The sequence below is a fragment of the Rhincodon typus genome, chromosome 39 (assembly GCF_021869965.1).
Source record: "Rhincodon typus isolate 14 chromosome 39, sRhiTyp1.1, whole genome shotgun sequence".
NCBI lineage: Eukaryota > Metazoa > Chordata > Chondrichthyes > Orectolobiformes > Rhincodontidae > Rhincodon > Rhincodon typus.
The window spans coordinates 5290948-5309876 of record NC_063370.1 but is presented as its reverse complement, the minus strand read 5'-3'; the positions used below and the strand labels follow the sequence as shown (position 1 = coordinate 5309876).

The 18929-nt window shown below is 42.7% G+C and overlaps 1 protein-coding gene across 1 annotated transcript in view; it reads left to right on the top strand.

The window, feature by feature from the left end:
• The window catches only part of LOC109917180 (BTB/POZ domain-containing protein 7-like), a 57971-nt gene extending 40112 nt beyond the window's left edge, over positions 1-17859 (top strand). The window contains exons 6-8 of the mRNA XM_048618165.1: positions 1047-1207; positions 14879-15022; positions 17459-17859. Of these exons, the coding sequence (XP_048474122.1) occupies positions 1047-1207; positions 14879-15022; positions 17459-17782 (629 nt within the window). The 3' untranslated portion in view covers positions 17783-17859. The remainder of the gene's footprint in view (positions 1-1046; positions 1208-14878; positions 15023-17458) is intronic.
• Positions 17860-18929: the final 1070 nt, after the last annotated feature.

Below are 18929 nucleotides of genomic sequence, written 5' to 3'. Positions count from 1 at the left end.
TCTGTTGAGTAGTTTCTACACTGCATTCAGTCTATGTACACAGTGCTGACAAGGTATCAATGAGTGTGGGTGCCAATTTTAAATTTATTCTTCTAATGTCCATTAGCTTCCCATTTGTGAAGCTTAATTAGCTATTTGCACCTATTCTGAGCATGTGGGTGTTGCTGGGAAGGCCAGCATTTGTTCCCTAGCCCTAATTGCCATTTTAACTTTTGGCCGCAGTTAAAAGTCCGTTGCATTGCTGTGGGTCTGGAGTCACATGTAGGCCAAACCAGTTGTGTGTAGTAGATTCCTTCTCGAGATGATGTAAACAAACCAGGTGGATTTCAGTTTAATGACAGTCAACACTACATGTCATAGTTCACTGAGACTAGCTTTATACTCAATTTTGCTAATTGAGTTTAAATTGGTGGGATTTGAAACTGCATCCCCCAGGCATTACCACAACTTCACCAGTTTTCCCCAGGCTATTGTTCCTTTTTCTTTTAAACACAAATAAAGAACAACTTGAAGTCTACTGGCTTAAAAGTGAATTTATATTCTAATAAACCATCTGCAATTGGGGCTTAGCCCCCAGTTGATGGGAGTTTTCCATATAGTGGGATCCATGCTCAGAATTCAGCTATATTTGGAGTATCAAACCACTCGCTGAATTTATTCAGTTTAATTTCCTAGTTTGCTTAATTTCTGTCCTGTATTTCTGCTCCCTCCCAACATATCTTCAAAACCTAGACATTCAGACAGTGTCTATTGAGTTTCTTCCATTTCAGTGATGGGATGTGGATTTATGTGACTTGAGTCTGCCTCAACAATAAACTTGATTATAAATAATTGCCAAGTTATAGCATAGATATGCCCAAAGGAAGAGAAATGGGTTAACCTATGCTGTTTGCTTTGTAAAGCAACCTCAGCAGAAGCCTGAGCTCATAGCCTTGGTTGCCTTTTTGATTTTGAGCAAGGCACTTGGTGCTAACAGACTTGTAGTAAAGAAATATTGAAATCAAATTTTATAACTAAAGTTTTGCTTTTCCTTTTCCATTATGTAGAGCCCAATTTACTGAACGGGACAGCGCACAGTGTCAACAAACGTGGAGTGAAGAAGCGAGACTTAGACTCGGCCCAACTCCGTGAAATAGTTTCCGATCTGGTGCCACACGTTCGCATTGCTCACATCCTTCCAGCAAAGAGCGAGATCTTGGCTGATGCTGTAAGTGGCTTTGTAGGAATTCTAAGAATAGAGATTTGCAGCACAGAACATGGTCTTCAGTCCATTGTGGGGGAGGTGGTGTTGTGTTGATATCACGAAATCAGGAATCTAGACCCTTTGGCTAATGTTCTGGAGACACTGGTTGAAATCCTGTGTGGCAGCTGGTGAAATTTGAATTCAATTAGAAATTGGGTATTGTCATAAAAACCCATCTAGTTCACTAATATCCTTTTTGGGAAGGAAATCTGCTACCCTTGTCTGGTCTAGCCTACATGAGACTCCAGTGGTTGACTCTTAACTGTTCTCTAGGGGTGGGCAATAAATGTTGGCTGAGCCAGCAATGCTCAAATCCAGTGAACAAATGTTTAAGTCCGTGCTGGCTCTTTGCTACAATATTCCAAACTAATACCATACCTCTCTCTTTGTAAAGCCCCCATATCTTGACTGTCTAATTTGCTATTGCCAGGATCTTACTCAGTGCAAATTGATAACAGAATTTGTCCGTGTAACAATGACGACCACATTTGAACACTGACTCCTTAGATGTGAAGCAATCAGAAAAGCTCCAAAGACAAAGTCTGTAAATAAAAGCTCTTTCCCTTGGCTGACACAGGTCTGGATGTGGCTGCTCTTGTTTTGAGTGGACGAGCTGAAAAAAAATCTTTTGAGAATTACTCTTGAGGCCAGATCCTAAGAAGTGAAAGAAATCTTGTTTTAGACACCCTGGTCTGCATTTGTTTGCTGTTGCAGATTTTCTCGCATTTTGCAGTGGTTCATTTCCACTACCTGGATAATTGCTGATTTCCACAAAGCTTACTGGATTTCTTAATTTCCTGACTTGCCTATGCAAGCCACTCAAAACCCAATTCTAAGTTTGGATTTTGCTACAGTCAGACTTGGAATGATACAGCCACAAAGGGGTCTTTTGACCAATTGTCTCAGTGTCACCTCTTTGGTCGAGCTAATCAGTGAGTTCCACTAGTCCACATTTTTCCTTATTCAGGTGTTTACCCTATTACCCTTTAGTCTGAGTTTGATTTATTGTTGTCACATGTACCAAGATACAGTGAAAAGTACTGTTTCACTGCTGATCGTACTATACAAGCGCAGCAGGGTAGTAGAACAGAGTGCAGAAAACAGAGTTACAGCCGCAGAGAGATTAACATTAACATTTGAGAGGTCCGTTCAAAAGTCTGATAACAGTGGGGAAGAAGTTGTTCTTGAATCTGTGTGTGTGTGTGTGCGCATTCAAACTTTTATATCTTCTGTCTGGTGGAAGAGAGTATAATAACCAGGGAGGGAGGGGTCTTTGCTGGTTGCTTTCCTGAGAGAGCAGGAAGTATAGATGGAGTCAGTAGATGGAAGATTGGTTTATGGTGATATCTGGGCTGTGTTGACAAAAGTGAATTTAGAAAGCTACCTGTGGATCTGATTTCACTTCTCTTTTCAGGTAGCACATTCCTGATTATAACAGTGGTGTGCAATTTTTTTTTTCTCATGAAAGATTGGAATAATCAGATGGACAAAGATAGCCTAGATGAGTTAAGTGTTTTCTAAATGGTGACTCACAACAGCGTGATCTGGAGTGAAGCAGGGAGCAAGCTGTGCTATACCTGGTATGGCACAATGTGAGATGATTAATTAACTAATAATAGCAGCAATCGTAATATGAGTGAAGTTTGCATTCACTTTTTGGAGAAGAGGAGGGTGGATTCAAGACTAGCGTTTGACTCAGGGCAGTTATGAGGCTATTGAAGCAGAGCTAGAAAAATGAGCTGGATCATCTCTTTCTAAAATTTCTGTCCTTGTCCTGCTGCAGTGTACTAACAAAGCCCAGTGCAATCCTAAGGAATATTACCTCACTTTTCACTTAAGCACTTTATAGCTTCACAACTTAACATAGAGTTCAACAACTTCAGAATATGAACACTAGTCTCCATTTTGATTGCCCCTTGCTCCCGCAGATTTTTGTTTGCTTTCCTCAAAGCTGATCTAGTTTCAACTATTAGCACTTAATTTGTATCTATAACCCTTCTTGACTACCATTACCTCTGTCTGTTTTCCCCCCCCTCACCCATCTGCCTGACACTTCCTCCCTTTCCCATCCCCTTCTGCCTGACTGACCCTCCCTCCCTTCCCCATCTGTCTGTCTGTCCCTCCATTTCTTGTGTTCTAATCTAATATACACCAAAAAAACAGTGGCACTGCTGCACTCGCAGCACCAGGGACCCGGGTTCGATTCCACCCTCGGGCAACTCTGTGTGGAGTTTGCACGTTCTCCCTGTAGCTGTGTACATTTCCTTAGGTTGCTCCGGTTTCCTCCCACAGCCCAAAGATGTGCAGATTAGGGTGGATGCACCATGCTAAATTGCCCAAGGCGTCCAAGGATGTGTAGGTTGGGTGGACTAGCCATGGGAAATGCAGGGCTCCAGGGATAGGGTAGGGGGGGTGGTCTGGGTGGGATGCTCTTTAGAGGATCAGTAAGGACTTGATGGGTCGAATGGCCTGCTTCCACACTGTAGAGATTATGATTCTATATGAATGGTGGTTCTACTAGGTCAATTATTAATAATAGAACTGAGACAGATTTTTGTTAACCAGTGGTATTAAGGGATATATGGCAAAGAAAAAGATATGGTCACTGTTCGGCCATTACATATTTATGGGCAGATCAAACTGGAGGAATTAAATTACTTCCTCTTATTCCTTTTGCCTGTGGAGTCCCTCTGTGTGCTCCTGTCTGCAAAACAACCTTTTCACCGCTAATTTCTGTTAGATCTTCTTTGGCAAAATCCCTTTTCTTGCTGTCCCTTTTAATCCAGTGGACTAGAATTTGGCCACATGCATTGAACAAACATTTTTGCATTTAGCGAATCCTTCACTATTAACTTTGAAAATGAGACATGATCTAGTGTTGAATATTTGCATTCTGTGACTGGAAAAGGGAGCCAGCTTTTGTGGAAATGTGTTAATATATTCTCTTCAACTGTATTAAGCCATGACAGGACGAGTCATGGCTGCCCTGTTATGTTAATTATTGTTGCTTTGATCCCTGATCCACAGACCGCATATTTGAGTAACTGCCAAGTATCTAAGTAGCAGGAAACATTGGCCAGGATATTTATTTGAAATGTTCAGACTCATCCCAAGTTAGCTGATTCTAGCCAATGCTAAGGCAGTGAGGAAGGGCCCTATGTTTGGGGGATGCGGGGCCTTGGCAGTGGTGATTTGCATTCGGTCTCAGCATCTCTGATTTAGGAAGGGGACAGGTAGCCTCTGACTGACAATCTTTCTGATTGATGTGCTGTGATACAGATGGAAAGTGTGTGTGCATGGTGGATATCCACTGAGGATAAGATCAGGCACAGCAGTGAGATCTATCAGGATTGAAGAACTTGCCAATTCATTATTGTCTAAGCTGCTGTTTGAAGAGCCATTTGGCTTGGGTTGAGGAGAGTCTGTGGAACCAAACTGCAGCATGATTTAGTGCCTTCAGGAGGACAGGAAAAAGGAAAATTAACAACACAAATGATGAGCTCTCAATATTTTCTTTCTGACCTAAATTTGCTCAGTCCAGCAATACGTGGATTTCAAATTCCTGTCTTTGTTAAATTCCATTCACAGTGTAATTCCCCATGGTTCTCTGGGTTCCATAAGGTGAAATTCCCACCCTAAATGTTCAACCCCCCCCCCCCCCACTCTGTCCTCCCTTGACTGAACCCCCTCTCCCCCAACCCTGACCACACTACCACCACCACCACTTCATAAGCTCTCGAGTCAGTTGCGCCAGCCAAACTGACTGTGCTTCATTATGGTACCAAATCAAAATAAGGGATGGCTTCATAATACAGCAGAAGTTTTTCCTCAACCTGCACCGATGGGACCAAGAGTGGACCAGTTGGTCAAGTATTCTGGTTGATCTGCATAGTCAATGTAAAAAAACACACAAAGTAATAGAAACATAATGCAGGGGTACACCCATCACTGTTATATTTAATCAACTTTGCCTTAAGTAAAATTTACCTGCAGGGAGCTGCCTTACTCGCATCCTGAACCGACTACTCGGACATTGCAGAGATCGTGACGATACAGTAAACTTCCAGTATTTCAGGTTTATAATTTTTGCCAGTTTATTGAGTGCAGTGGATCATAGGTGCCAGTTAAGACTAAGTTTGCTGTATTTGCTTTGTCTTAAAAAGAAAATAGACCTGATGACCGTCAATTTTTGAAACTGAAATCTGAAAAAGCCAAACTATTGCAAAGTATTACAATAATATCACTTTGCCTCCCTTTTGAAGTGACTGATTCTTGCTGGAGTACTACCTACTGTTTCATACCTTGCCTGGAGAACCTCTTTAGATGTAGGCCTGTATAACAGATATTGTTTTATATTTTAATGGTATGGGACCATCACACCAAGTCCAAAACTTTCCTTGCTCTATATTCACATAAATACATTTCTTATCGATGGATGGGGACAGAATCTTCCATTCTAATCCATTTTAAAACCATTCTTTACACTGTGAACAGGGAGACGGATACCATAGAACCTGATTTGTAGAAATCTGCAGCTTGGAAGGCAGCTACTCAACTCATTCTGTCTGTGCTGGCTGACAAACTTCCAGCCTAACGTAGGTCATAGGCTAAAATACACAATGTCCTATTTTTAAGAAAAAGCTATTCCAAAAACTTGGCTGTACATCAGCTTCTGTTGAGCTAATTGTGCATTTGCATAAGATGATGTGATATCCCTATGCAACCTGCTGCGAATGCATATTTAAAGGTGTATCTCAATGCTTCATAAATGTTTTCCTGACCTGACCACACTTTTTTAAGCTTCAGGCTTCTGTTCGACCCCTAGAGTGGACATTTTGGGTGGAGTATCTGGCATACAGGAGTGATTGGAAAGTTGTTGAGTAGTTAAGTCTCTTTTTTGTTGGTAAGTGAAGTATATAATAATAGAATTTTATAGAACAAATGTTAAAGTCCTGGAGATAGCACAAACTTCTGTAGGAAGGCTCTTATTAAACTTGAAAGGGTGCAGCAAGGATTTACAAGGATGTTGTTGGGACTGGACGGTTTGAGTTGTAAGGAGAGGCTGAATAGGCTGGGGCTTTTTTCCTTAGAGCGTCAGAGGCTGAGGTGTGACCTTATAGAGGTTTATAAAATTGAAGGGCATGGATTGGGTCAGTAGCCAAGGTCATTTTCCCAGGGTGGGGAAGTCTAAAACTAGAGGGCATATGTTTAAGGTGAGAGGGGAAAAGATTTAAAAAGGACTTGAGGGGCAACTTTTCATGCAGAGTGTGGTGAATGTATGGAATGAACTGCCAGAGGAAGTGGTGGAGGTGGGTACAATTACAACATTTTAAAAGACATCTGGATGGGTCTTTGAGGTAACAAGATGTAGAGCTGGATGAACACAGCAGGCCAAGCAGCATCAGAGGAGCAGGAAGGGTTTAGAGGGATATGCGGCTAAAAGCTGGCAAATGGCACTAGGTCAGATTGGGCTGTGTGGTCGGCTCAGACAAGTTGGACCGAAGGGTCTGTTTCTGTGCTGTGTGACTGGATGATCTTCTAGAATGATGCGAAGAATGAGAAATTTCAGATGTAAGGAAAGCTTCGAGAAATTGGGCTTATTCTCCTTGGAGCAGAGAAGATTGAGAGTTGACCTTAACCGAGGTGTTCAAAATTAAGGAATAGTTTCAACAGGTTAAAGGATATTCTGTTTGTTAGTAACTTGGGGTCACAATTCCAAGATTGTCTGAAAGAGGGCTAAGAGTGAGGTGGGGAGAAACTTCTTTACTCAGAATTTAAACTCAGATTCTAATAGCCTGCAATCTGTCCACTGCTCACGTATTACCCCAGTTAACTTTGGTGTCCTAATCCCATCATCTGACTCAAGGACTCTTATTTTAATTAATCCCCTGCTAAGATAGGGAACTGGATTTTGCCTTCTGAATGCTGGGTGCCATATTTCCAATATCAAGTCACTTGAGTCCCAGATGAGAACAACTTAGGATGCTCTGTGATGGATTGCTCTTGATCCTGCCTCTGGAAGTAATAGATCATGTGGGACCAATGAATCCATCAAGTAAGGAGGAGCAATTGTTTGATTTTTAATCCTTTTACAATAAATAGAAAACTGGTCCCTCCCTGTTCAGCATTCTTGTACACTCACTGCCCCAGCAGTGCAACATTCCTGGGCTGAGTATGGGGAAAATCTGAGGCACTTATGGGACCGAGTAAAGAGAAAATGTGTGCCAGTCTGCATGCCTAAATATATTATGAAATTAGAGCATCATTCCTATGGGACTGGAATAAATCTGTGTTTAAAGACATCAATTCTGCTTTAAAGTGGTAAAATTGCTTTTTGAAGTGCAGTGAACTATTTATACAAACAAGTCTGATTCTTGCTGTGAGATGAGCACTGCTGCTGTCGCCCCCAGGATTAGGTGTTACTGTGTGTTCTTCAGAGCATAATATCGCTGCGCATTGATTTCTTTAGCAATTTTGCTGTGAACTAAACACTGGCTGTACTGATAGTTCAGATTGTATTTGTTGATTTGTATTTCTTAATGTTCATCGGACAATGTGGTGAAGGTGTACTATTTAGCATTTGTACTGTGTATGTAAGGGAGATGCTTTGAGTATTATGCTAAATTAAAGGTTCTATGTGAATGCAAATTGTTTTACAGTCTGTATTCTCCCTGGAGAAATAGCATTCTTAAGGTAATTTAAGTTGGGGCGTAAAATCTGTGCTTGTATAGTGCCATTCTTGACCTTCGGATGTTCCAATGTGCTTTACAGCCAAAGAAGTATTTCTAGAATGTAATCACTGTTTAATATATGGAACATGGAACAGTACAGCACAGTACAGGCCCTTTGGCCCACAATGTTATGCCAACCTATTAGCCTACTCGAAGATCAAAACTAACCTGCATACCCTTCATTTTACTATCATCCATGTGCCTACCCAAGAATCGCTTAAATGTCCCTAATGTATCTGACTCTACTATCACTGCTGGCAGTGCCTTCCATGCTCCCATCACTCCCTGTGTAAAGAACCTACCTCTGACATCTCCCCTATACCTTCCTCCAATCACCTTAAAATTATGCCCCCTGGTGATAGTCATTTCTGCCCTGGGAAAAGTCTCTGGCTATCCACTCTATCTATGCCTCTTATCATCTTGTACACCTCTATCAAGTCACCTCTCATCCTTCTTTTCTCCAATGAGAAAAGCCCTAGCTCCCTCAACTTTTCCTCATAAGACCTGCCCTCCAGTCCAGGCAGCATCCTGGTACATCTCCTCTGCACTGTCTTTAAAGCTTTCACATCCTTCCTATAAATGAGGGACCAGGACTGAACACAATAGTCCAATGTGGTCTAACCAGGGTTTTATAGAGCTGCAGCATAACCTCACGGCCCTTAAACTCAATTCTCCTGCCAATGAAAGCCAACACACCATATGCCTTCTTAACGACCCTATCAACTTGGGTGGCAACTTTGAGGGATCTATGGACGTGGACCCCAAGATCCCTCTGTTCCTCCACACTGCCAAGAATCCTGCCATTAACCCTGTATTCTGCATTCAAATTCAACCTTCCAAAATGAATCACTTCACACTTTTCCGGGTTGAATTCCATCTGCCACTTCTTTACCTAGCTCTACATCCTGTCAATGTCCCGTTGCAACCTACAACAGCCCTCCACACTATCGACAACTCCACCAACCTTCGTGTCATCGGCAAACTTACTAACCCACCTTTCCAGATCCTCATCCTCATTTATAAAGATCACTAAGAACAGAGGTCCCAGAACAGATCCTGCGGAACACCACTGGTCACCGAACTCCAGGCTGAATACTTTTCGTCTACTACCACCCTCTATCTTCTATTGGACATGTAGCGGGCACAGCAGTCAGTTTGCATGCAGGACAGTGCTGCAATCAGAAATGCGATCGTGACCAAAAGAACTTTTTGAGGAATAGATGCTGACTAGGACAGCAGGGAGATCTGCGATTATCTTTGAAGTATTTGCAGGGGATCTTTATGTTGACCCTGAAAGGCCAGATGGGGACTCGGTTTAGTATCTTGTCATTAGACTATACATCACAGAGCAATGCTCCCTCGGCACTGTGCAGGGTTATGGGTAACTATATGAAATGTCTGGAGTAGAACATGAACCTACAAACTTCTGACTCGGTCAAGAGCTGTACTCACTCGAGCATGACTGATGGGTAAAAGATGATCAGAAATAGGAATATGAATCAGCATTCAGCCCTTTGAATCTGTTGCATTATTTAATAAAATTGATTTTTGTTTACCTTACTTGCACCTCTGCATTCTTTCCATTGGCCCTGGTATCAAAACAAACCTATCCGTTTCTAGCTTGAGGATACTCCGGACCGAACATCCATAGCTCATTTGGGGTAAAGAACTGCAAAGAAATGCTCTCTCGCACCCTGCCCCCACCACCACCACACTTCCCCTTCCTTTGCCCCACCCACACCTCTCTCTCCTTCATTTCCCCACCACCATGTCTGTCTCCTTCAGCTCCTCACTCTTCACTCTCCCAACTTCCTTGTGGGACCTGGGTATCATTTCACGTCTGACAAATTTAGCATGCAGGTATAGTAGTTAGAACAGCAAATGAAATATTGGTCTTTATTGCAAGGGGGTTGGAGTATAAAAGTACAGTCGGTTCTGCTATAATGCGTGTTCCAGCAACGCAAGTTGGCTATAATGTGACTGACGAATAGGACGCTATTTCTAAAATGCGAGCTCGTGTTGGCTATAACGCAATTCCATCAGTGCACGGAGGAGTACGTGTTGATATCACATGATTGTTTCACTGGCTTTGTGTTGAGAACATTGTGTTGATCTTGCAAAGCAAGTTGGATTTGAAGAAGTGGAGAGTGAGGATGTTGAAGAGCTGCTTGAGTCCCATTGTGAAGACCTCTCTGCAGCTGATCTACAACAATTTGTCACTGAGGGTAAGTGGAAGCTGAAGATGAAGATGAAGAAGTCCAGGATGCAGCACAATGAGAGCTTTCCACTTGTTTTGTCTTCTATCCTGAGGGAAATTGAGAAGCAGTTGCAGGTCTTGGAGGGCAACGATTACAATGCAGAAAGCAGCAGGGTAGCAGTTTGTGGAATAAGATCTTATTTGGCACCCTATGAACAGCTTCTTAATGAAAGGAGAAAAAGGGCAAAGCTGCAAAAACTGGATGTCTATTTTTAAGCCAACCCCCCATGAAACAGTCAGAAGATAATGAACCACAGCCATCCACTTCTGGATTAACTATTTTTCACCCTAACCCTGCAACCACAACTGTACCTGAAGATGATGATGATGATGATGATGATTCTGCGCCCCTGCATTAACAACAGAGCAACCTCAAAACCTCACTCGTAGCAAATAGCAGAGGATGGTTTCGATCCATTGACCTCTGGGTTATGGGCCCAGTACGCCCCCGCTGTGCCACTCTGCTATCAACCTCAAAACCACCTCCCCCACAAGTCATCTTGACGTTTTTTCAAAATAATGTGTTAAATTTACTTTAATTTCATTATTAGATATGAATTAAACATTTGTTCAGTGTTATCCTGTGTGTTAGGCTTTTGAGTGATATTTTTTGGTGGTCTGTCTCTAACTCCCCTTTTCCCAAAGGCTGTTATTTCAATAGCACAGTTTTCTATAACACGGTGTTGCGCAAGAACGCAACTATTGCATTACAGCAGAACCTACTGTAGGTAAGTCTTTCTGCAACTGTACAGGCATTGGTGTGACCACATCTCAAGTACTGCATGTAGTTTTGATCACTACTCAAGAAGAGATGTACTTGCATTGGAATTAATTCAGACGATTTACTCCACTGATTCCTGGGGTGAGGCGGTTGCCTTTTGAAAAAGGCTGTGCAGGTTGGAGCTGTACTTAAAGTTTTGAAGAATGGGAGAGATGATCCTAAAGAAACACAGTTTTCTTGGGGATTGACAGGCTAGTTGCTGAGAGGATGTTTCCCCCTCATTGGAGGAATCTAAAACCAGAGGGCGTGGTTTAATGGGTCTCCCATTTAAGACAGACGAGAGGCAGAATTTTTATACTCCCGAGGGCCATTAGTGTCTGGAATTCTCTTCCTCCAAAGAGCAGTGGACACTGGGTCATTGAATTCATTCATATCTAGATTAGACAGGCTTTTGACTCACGAGAGTCAAGGACTGTGGAGGAACAGGTAGTTACGGCTGGAATCAGGTCAGCTGTAATTTTTATTGGATGGTGGAACAAGCTGAAGGGGCCAAATAGTCTACTCCCGCTTATTTCTTTACAGTGTTATGGAATACCTCTTGTTTTTCCTAATTCTTATCGCTGTAGGCCTGGTCTACTTATCCTGTCCTTGTATGACAATCCTATCGTATCAGAGATCACCCCTGTGTTTGCACTCCTCTAATGTGAGCATATCCTACCTTGAATGAGACGGCCACAGCTCTGCATAGTACTCGTGGTCTGATGTCACGGAGACTTAGTACATTCTTAGAAGGATAACTTCACTGTTGCATTCCAGTCTCATTGGATAAGGGTTGATCTAATGATACCTGGACTGCAGAGGTTAAGTTATGAGGAGCGATTATACAAATTAGATCAGTTTTCTCAAATTTAGAAGGTTAAGTTGTCATCTGGTCAAAGTTTTCAAGATTTTTACAGGATAGATAAAGATTGACCAATTATTTGTGATGCTAGAACTAGGGAGCATAATCTGAGAGTTAGGGCCAGATTCATCAGAAGAGATATTAAGAAGCACTTCTGCACACGCATGCGCGCACACACTTTATCCAAGGACAGCGGTGGATGCTGGATCATCTGTTAGGTTTTAAATCTGAGATAGATCCAGTGTAGTTAAGCAAAAGTATTAAGGGACATCGGCTAAAGGTATGCAGTTAGGCTGCAGATCAGTCATGATCCCATTTGAATGGAGGAGCTGGCTCGAGGTGCTGAATAGTCTACCCCTGTTCTTATGTTCCCACCATTTTTCCTAACTGCTTGCTGGATGTGCCTGCAAATGTTATGGTTCATTTACAAGGACACCTACAGAGATCGTATTACAATTGGGGGATTGCAGTTTCCATCACAACTTTGCAAGCAATTTTTAAAGAACGCGTTGACAGATCCAGAATGTCTGTAGTCCAGAATTTTCTTAACAGCAGTGCTTTCTTAATTGACCACTGTGTGAGTCCATGTTTACTTGTAACGTGTTTATTTCAGGTTAAACATTCACTGTAAATGCATAATGCTTCTGGCCTTAAAGAATGTTCCCTTTCACTTAATATGAAGAACGTCAGATGAGATTTACATGTTATGTTCACCTGATGTACATTTCCTGTCAAATTCTGTATCATATGCAGTATGTAAAGGCAACAAGAGCAGAAGTTTGGAAAGTCCTTTGACAGTGTTCAGGAGTAGAAACTGCCTGAATACAAGTATCTTTGTCATCTTAACAGATGTAACCTCCAAACCGAAGGGTTTGCCTACCACAAAGACAGCAACTGAACTGTTGGTGAACTTGGTGTTTATGCAACTGCAAAGTGACTTGCTATTAGCAACAAAAAATGTGTTGTATGGTGTAGCATGTTCAATTTTCTAAAGCAGCCTTATCTTATATCCATTTAGAATTTATTTTAAAACAGCCCTCATTGTAAACCAAACCTCTAACTGGAGCCTGACGTTTATAGCCAGTTAAAATTGCACAGGCACTTACCTTTGAGTTTGACTGTACACGATGGCAGCCATATTGGTATCTCTATCCCATCACAGCCTCGCTTTGTGGCATTCCCTCTCAGGTGCGCACAAGCACAAACCAGCAGAGTCCAAAGTGTAATTGATTTACTGTTTCATCTCAAGCTTCAGGCCTTGAAGTGTTGTAGAACAGAGACCTAGGGGTTTGTGTACATAATTCTTTGAAGTTTGCATCACATGTAGACAGGGTAGTGAAGAAGGTGTTTAGCATGCTTGCCTTCATTGCTCAGACCTTTGAGTATACAATTTGGGAAATCATATTGAGGTTGTACAGGATGTTGGTGAGGCCTCTTCTGGAGTACTGTGTCCAGTTCTACTTGTCCAGTTATAGGAAAGATTTTATGAAGCTGGAAGGGGTTCAGAAAAGATTTACCAGGATGTTGTCTGGAATGGAGGGTATGAGTTATAATGAGAGGCTGGATAGGCTGGGCCGTTTTTCACTGGAGCATAGGAGGTGGAGGGGTGACCTTTTATAGAGGTTTATAAAATCATGAGGAGTATAGAGAAGGTGAATGACAGGTGCCTTTTCCCTAGGGTTGGGGATTTTGAGAGTGGGGGGCATATTGTTGAGGTGAGAGGAGAAAGACATAAGGGGCAACTTTTTTGCACAAGTGGTTTGTATGTGGCATGACCTTCCAGAGGAAGCATTGGATACCGTTAGTGTTTAAAAGACATTTGGATAAGTACGTGAATAAGAAATGTTTGGAAGGATATGGGCCAAGCACAAGCGGGTGGGACTAGTTTGGGATTGTGGTCGGCATGGACTGGTTAGACCGATGGGTCTGTTTCTGCGCTCGGACTCCTTGTGTTCTCCTTATTTGATCAAGCTCCCTGATGAAGCTTTGTGTAATACTCATAGTAGGAAGGCCCCACATTGCTTGAATTAGCTGGACTCCGATTGTAGAGGTGCTACAGTGGCTTCGGTGCTGTTGGATTAAGAGAGGATATTAACAAATTCATCATTGTTCACAGAATCATTTGGAATGGGGCCGGCCACACCTGGAGTATTGTGTCCAGTTCTGGTCACCTCATTACAGGAAAGATGTGGAAGCGTTGGAAAAGGTGCAGAGGAGATTTACCAGGATGTTGCCTGGAATGGAGGGAAGGCCTTACGAGGAAAGGTTGAGAGAGCTAGGGCTTTTCTCTATAGAACGACGAAGGATGAGAGGTGAACTTGATAGAGGTGTACAAAATGATCAGAGGTATAGATAGAGTAGACAGCCAGAGACTTTTTCCTAGGGTGGAGGTAGCTATTACGAGGGGGCATAGTTTTAAAGTGAGTGGAGGTAGATATAGGGGAGACGTCAGAGGTAGATTCTTTACTCAGCGAGTGGTCAGGATGTGGAATGCATTGCCAGAGAGGGTAGTGGAGTCGGCCTCATTAGGGGCATTTAAGCGGCTATTAGCTAGGCATATGGACGATGGTATAAGGTAGGGGTGGAGGTTAGATAGACCTTGGGTTTAGGGTAAAAGTTCGGCACAACATCGTGGGCCGAAGGGCCTGTACTGTTGTATGTTCTATGTTCTGTGTACTGTGTCCCAGCTAATCCTTGGAGAACTCTTGTGGCTTTGCTTAGGTGCTTGATCATTTACTGAGGTTGGCTACTTTTCATTGAGCTGCACTGCTGCAAACATCAGCTCTGTAAATTGACAACAAAGGCCCAACAGATATTAAATCAGCCGTCATTTCTGCAGCCAAAGCTACTGTGGCTCTTCCGTGGCATGAACATTCGAATGCAATAATGGTCCGGGGGAGAATAGTGAGGGGTATTCCTGAACTCAGCTGAATCTGTGTGCTTAATTGTGCAAATTGCATGGTTTCCATTGTCAGCTGCTTTTTGTCACAGAACGTGGGGAGAATAAATCCTTTTTGTGTTTCAGATGAAGAGAGCGTTGATCAGCTCGCCCCCACTGGACATGCTCCCTCCCCCAGAGGGCAGGAAATCCAGGGCATGGTTTTGCCTTAAGGCCTCGGGCATCGGTGCCAAGCCCCGATTGTTTACCCCATACATCGAGGAAGCCAAGGCAAGTAACTCTCCCATTTGTGTTTTATTTTCAGATGGCGCACACTACATTTTTGTTTCAGAAGTTGCAAATCTGTGCCCTGGAGTCAGCTGTTTGCCCCAGGCACGATTGTGGTAACTGTAGCAGAACATTAATGGGAAAACAGTTTCCGCTATGCTGCGTTTTCTTTCGATGCCTCCAGCATGTGACATTAAATAAAAGCCAGGGCTTGTTCCACCTCACTGACCTGGTTGTCAGCTCTGATTAAATGCTACCTAATTAACAGAATGGTAATAGGGGCTTGTACATTGTGCTAGTCAGAATTTAACTCTGCACCAATTTGTAATGCTCCTTGGATGCTGAACCTAGTTTCCCAGTGGTCCGCTTGCATCTTTGGCTGTTGTGATTGCTACGCTTTCATTCTGATCAGTCATGCTGGTGGTTTCAGTCTTTTAAAAAGAAAGGGAATTCAAGCTGTGGCAAGTTGCCAAAATGAGCATTCTCTGCTGATTGTGCCAGGCAAAACAAACCCTGGCTTATTCATGTTGTTTTTAATATTGGAGTTTTATTTCCTAGTAATTAGTTGCCAGGGTGGTGCTCTTCTCGGAGCAGCAGTGGTTATGAAGCGACCTAATAGAAATATTTACAATTAGGAGGGATTTTATATTAGAAGGTGCTTCTACTGGCTGGAGGGCAGTTGCTGCAGGGCACAGATCGATCTTCAAAGGATCAAAATCCAATGAGGGATGCCAGAAGTTTTATTTTCAAGTGAACTAGTACGTGCTGCCTGAAAGAGATGTGGGAGCAGGTTCAGTAGCATCGTTTGAAAGGCAATTTAATTTTGATTTTCTTTTTTAAAATGCATATCAATATCTTTTGTGGCGGTTGGGGACAGGACAGTGGGATCCATTGGTTAACCCTTTAAAAGAGCCATTGTAGGTCAAATGACTGCCTGTGTTGTATGATTGTGTATAATTTGGCTGACTCCACATGGTGCGGCATTAGGGGTTACTGCCTTAGTACCCCTGAGCATGGTAAGGGAAAGTTAATCTGAGTCTTTATGAATCCTGTACAGCGGTCCCTTTATTGCTTGGAAGACTGCCTGTGTATATGCTTGAAAGTGGAGTGCCTAGTACAGGCATGTTCTATGTGGACAGTTTGAATGGAGTGGGACTTAGGACATTAGAGGTGAACTTAATGAAACATACCCTGTCCAGTACTCTCAGAACTTTAGAAATGCTGAGAAGCTGTTTCCCCTCACTGGAGAATGTTAAACTAGGGGATGTTGTCTGAGAATCAAGGGTGTAGAAACAGAAAATAGGCGCAGGAGTAGGCTATTCAGTCCTTCGTGCCTGCACCACTGTTCAGTATAATCATGGCTGATCGTGGAATTTCAATATCTCACTCCCGCTTTCTTTCCATATCCCTCGATCCCTTTAGCTGCAAGGGCCAGCCGTCTCGGACTGAAGACGAAATTTCTTCACCTAAAGGTTTATGAAACTTTGGCATTCTGAACCTACGAGAGTTATGGATACTGAGTGATTGAGCTTTCAGGGCTGAGATCAATAGATTTTGGGACCTCAAGGGAATCTTGGGATACGAGATCGGGTGGGACAGTGGAGTCAAGCTAGAGGATCAGCCATTGAATACCTGAACAGGCACGAAGCACTGTGGGCCCATACTTGTTCCTATTTATGTTGGATTGGGTTTAGCTGTAGTATCCTTCCCTTTCTGTCCCTCTTCATAAATGACATAGCGGTGATATAACCAAGAGTAAAAAGTGGTGAGTTTAAAGCTATAATTCAGGCTTGATTTGGATTCTACTGTTATTTTCAGTCCAGGATTCCTACTGTATTGAGATGCTGTGCTGAATTGCTACCTTGTAATACGTTGTGGATTGTCAGAGTACTTTTATACAATGTGTCTTGATGTCTAAGCAGTGGTAGTCCTTCAGTACAGCCATGCAAGATGGTCTGCTAGTTGTTTCCCACCTACTGCCCAAGTGTTGGTGGTTTCCCTTGAGTGCCATCTTTAGCTTGCTATTTGTTAATGCTGTAGCACCAGAGCTAATGCAGGGGGTTGTGCCTTCAGCTACCTAGAACCCACAGTTTAAAATTCCATCCCTAAATCCCTCTATCTTCAATTTCTCCATTATAAATCCATCCTTAAAGCCCACTTCTTTTATCAAGCCTTTTCTCAGTGCTTCTCCCTGCTTGCCTTCAAGCCCTTGTCCTTGTCCCTTGCAGTGCCTTCATTCATACCTTAATATGTTAGAAGCATGAAGTGCTCCTACAAGCAAAATGTCTTTAACGTAGTTATCACAATCAGCCACGTGCTCCATAACCTTATGGAAGACACCAGAGCCAACCCTCAGGACCCTCCTCCCTATCTAAGGGATTGTATATTAAGACAGCAAAAATATTCTTGGAGCTTAGTGTGTAAACTCCATCTGTTTAGATTGTTTTGGAAGAACTCATGTCGGAGCAGACGAGCTTGGAAAAGGTACGAATGAGTCGGATTTCTAGCGTTCCAGATACACTCTACATGGTCGACTCTAGTGTGGCAGACTTTTCACGCCTGAATGCTGGATCCCCCCATGGCTGCGATGAAAGTGTTTCTGCAACTCTCCATGAAGAAGTACCTGGTAAGTTAATGCACGATTTGGTTTCTTCCTTCTACAGTCTCTGGAACTTGGAAGTCCATACTTTTGATGCCTCAGACTCAAATATTCCAACCACCTTGCACCTTCATTACGGCGCTGCCTTGGTGACGATACTGTAGTTTTTGTATTTCAGTCTCTGAAGTGGGAATTGAACTGACTTTGAGATGTGTGATACCCACTAAGACAACTGACAACCTGTGCTGTATCCAGTTGGTTCAATTTTTCCTCTGTTGATTAATTAGAAAGGTTAGGAAGAAATGGTACCTTTAACAATCAGGCACAGTTACAACGTTTAAAAGACATTTAGATAAGTACGTGAATAGGAACGGTTTGGAAGGATACAGGCCAGGAGTAGGCAGGTAGGACTAGTTTTGTTTGGGATTATGTTCAGCATGGACTGGTTGGACCTAAGGGTCTGTTTCTGTGCTGTATGATTCTATGTTCTTAAGTGTTTTACAATGAGGTGCTTTTTGAATTGCCATCACTATCATAACATAGAACCAGAGATAGTAGGAACTGCAGATGCTGGAGAATCTGAGATAACAAGGTGTAGAGCTGGATGAAGAAGGGTCTAGGCCCGAAATGTCAGCTTTCCTGCTCCTCTGATGCTGCTTGGCCCGCTGTATTCATCCAGCTCTACACCTTGTTATCTATAACGTAGAACCATTTTTGTAAGTCAGTGCCAATTGGCGATGTTGAATTTATAGATGTGTTCCAGAAACAGTCCTGTCAATTTAAAGGGTTTTGGAATGGAATAGCATTGTAACAAAATGATGCATCAGAAGTAATTATTTTGGGTTAGTAAAAGTTCCTTGCTAAAGGGCGATTAGTCACAAACAGTGAGGGAAGCCTTTGTGGGGGAGGATGGTCAGGAAAAACCAAGGCAAATCTCAAATTAGACACCAATGAGATCCTGGCTAGGGTGAGTACAAGGACAGGTTTAAAAATAGTAGCCAACTCCTAATATCTAAACTTGTGAAACCACAGCAGGGGTATTCCTGGAAGAGTGCTGCACAAAATGGATAGCCCATCTCAGGAGAAAAGGATGGTTGCAAGAATGGAATTCCTGACTGCATGAAATCCTGCAGCCATAATTTGTGCCATCAGTGATACTGGGAGTTCATTTTGCCTTTTTTGTTTGTATTGTTTCATGGGATGTTCACACCACTGACAAAATCAGCATTTATTGACCCTCCCTAACTACCCGAGCAGTTAGTGAACTACCGGCTTTCATATAGCTGAGTGGCTAACTCGGCCATTCCAGGT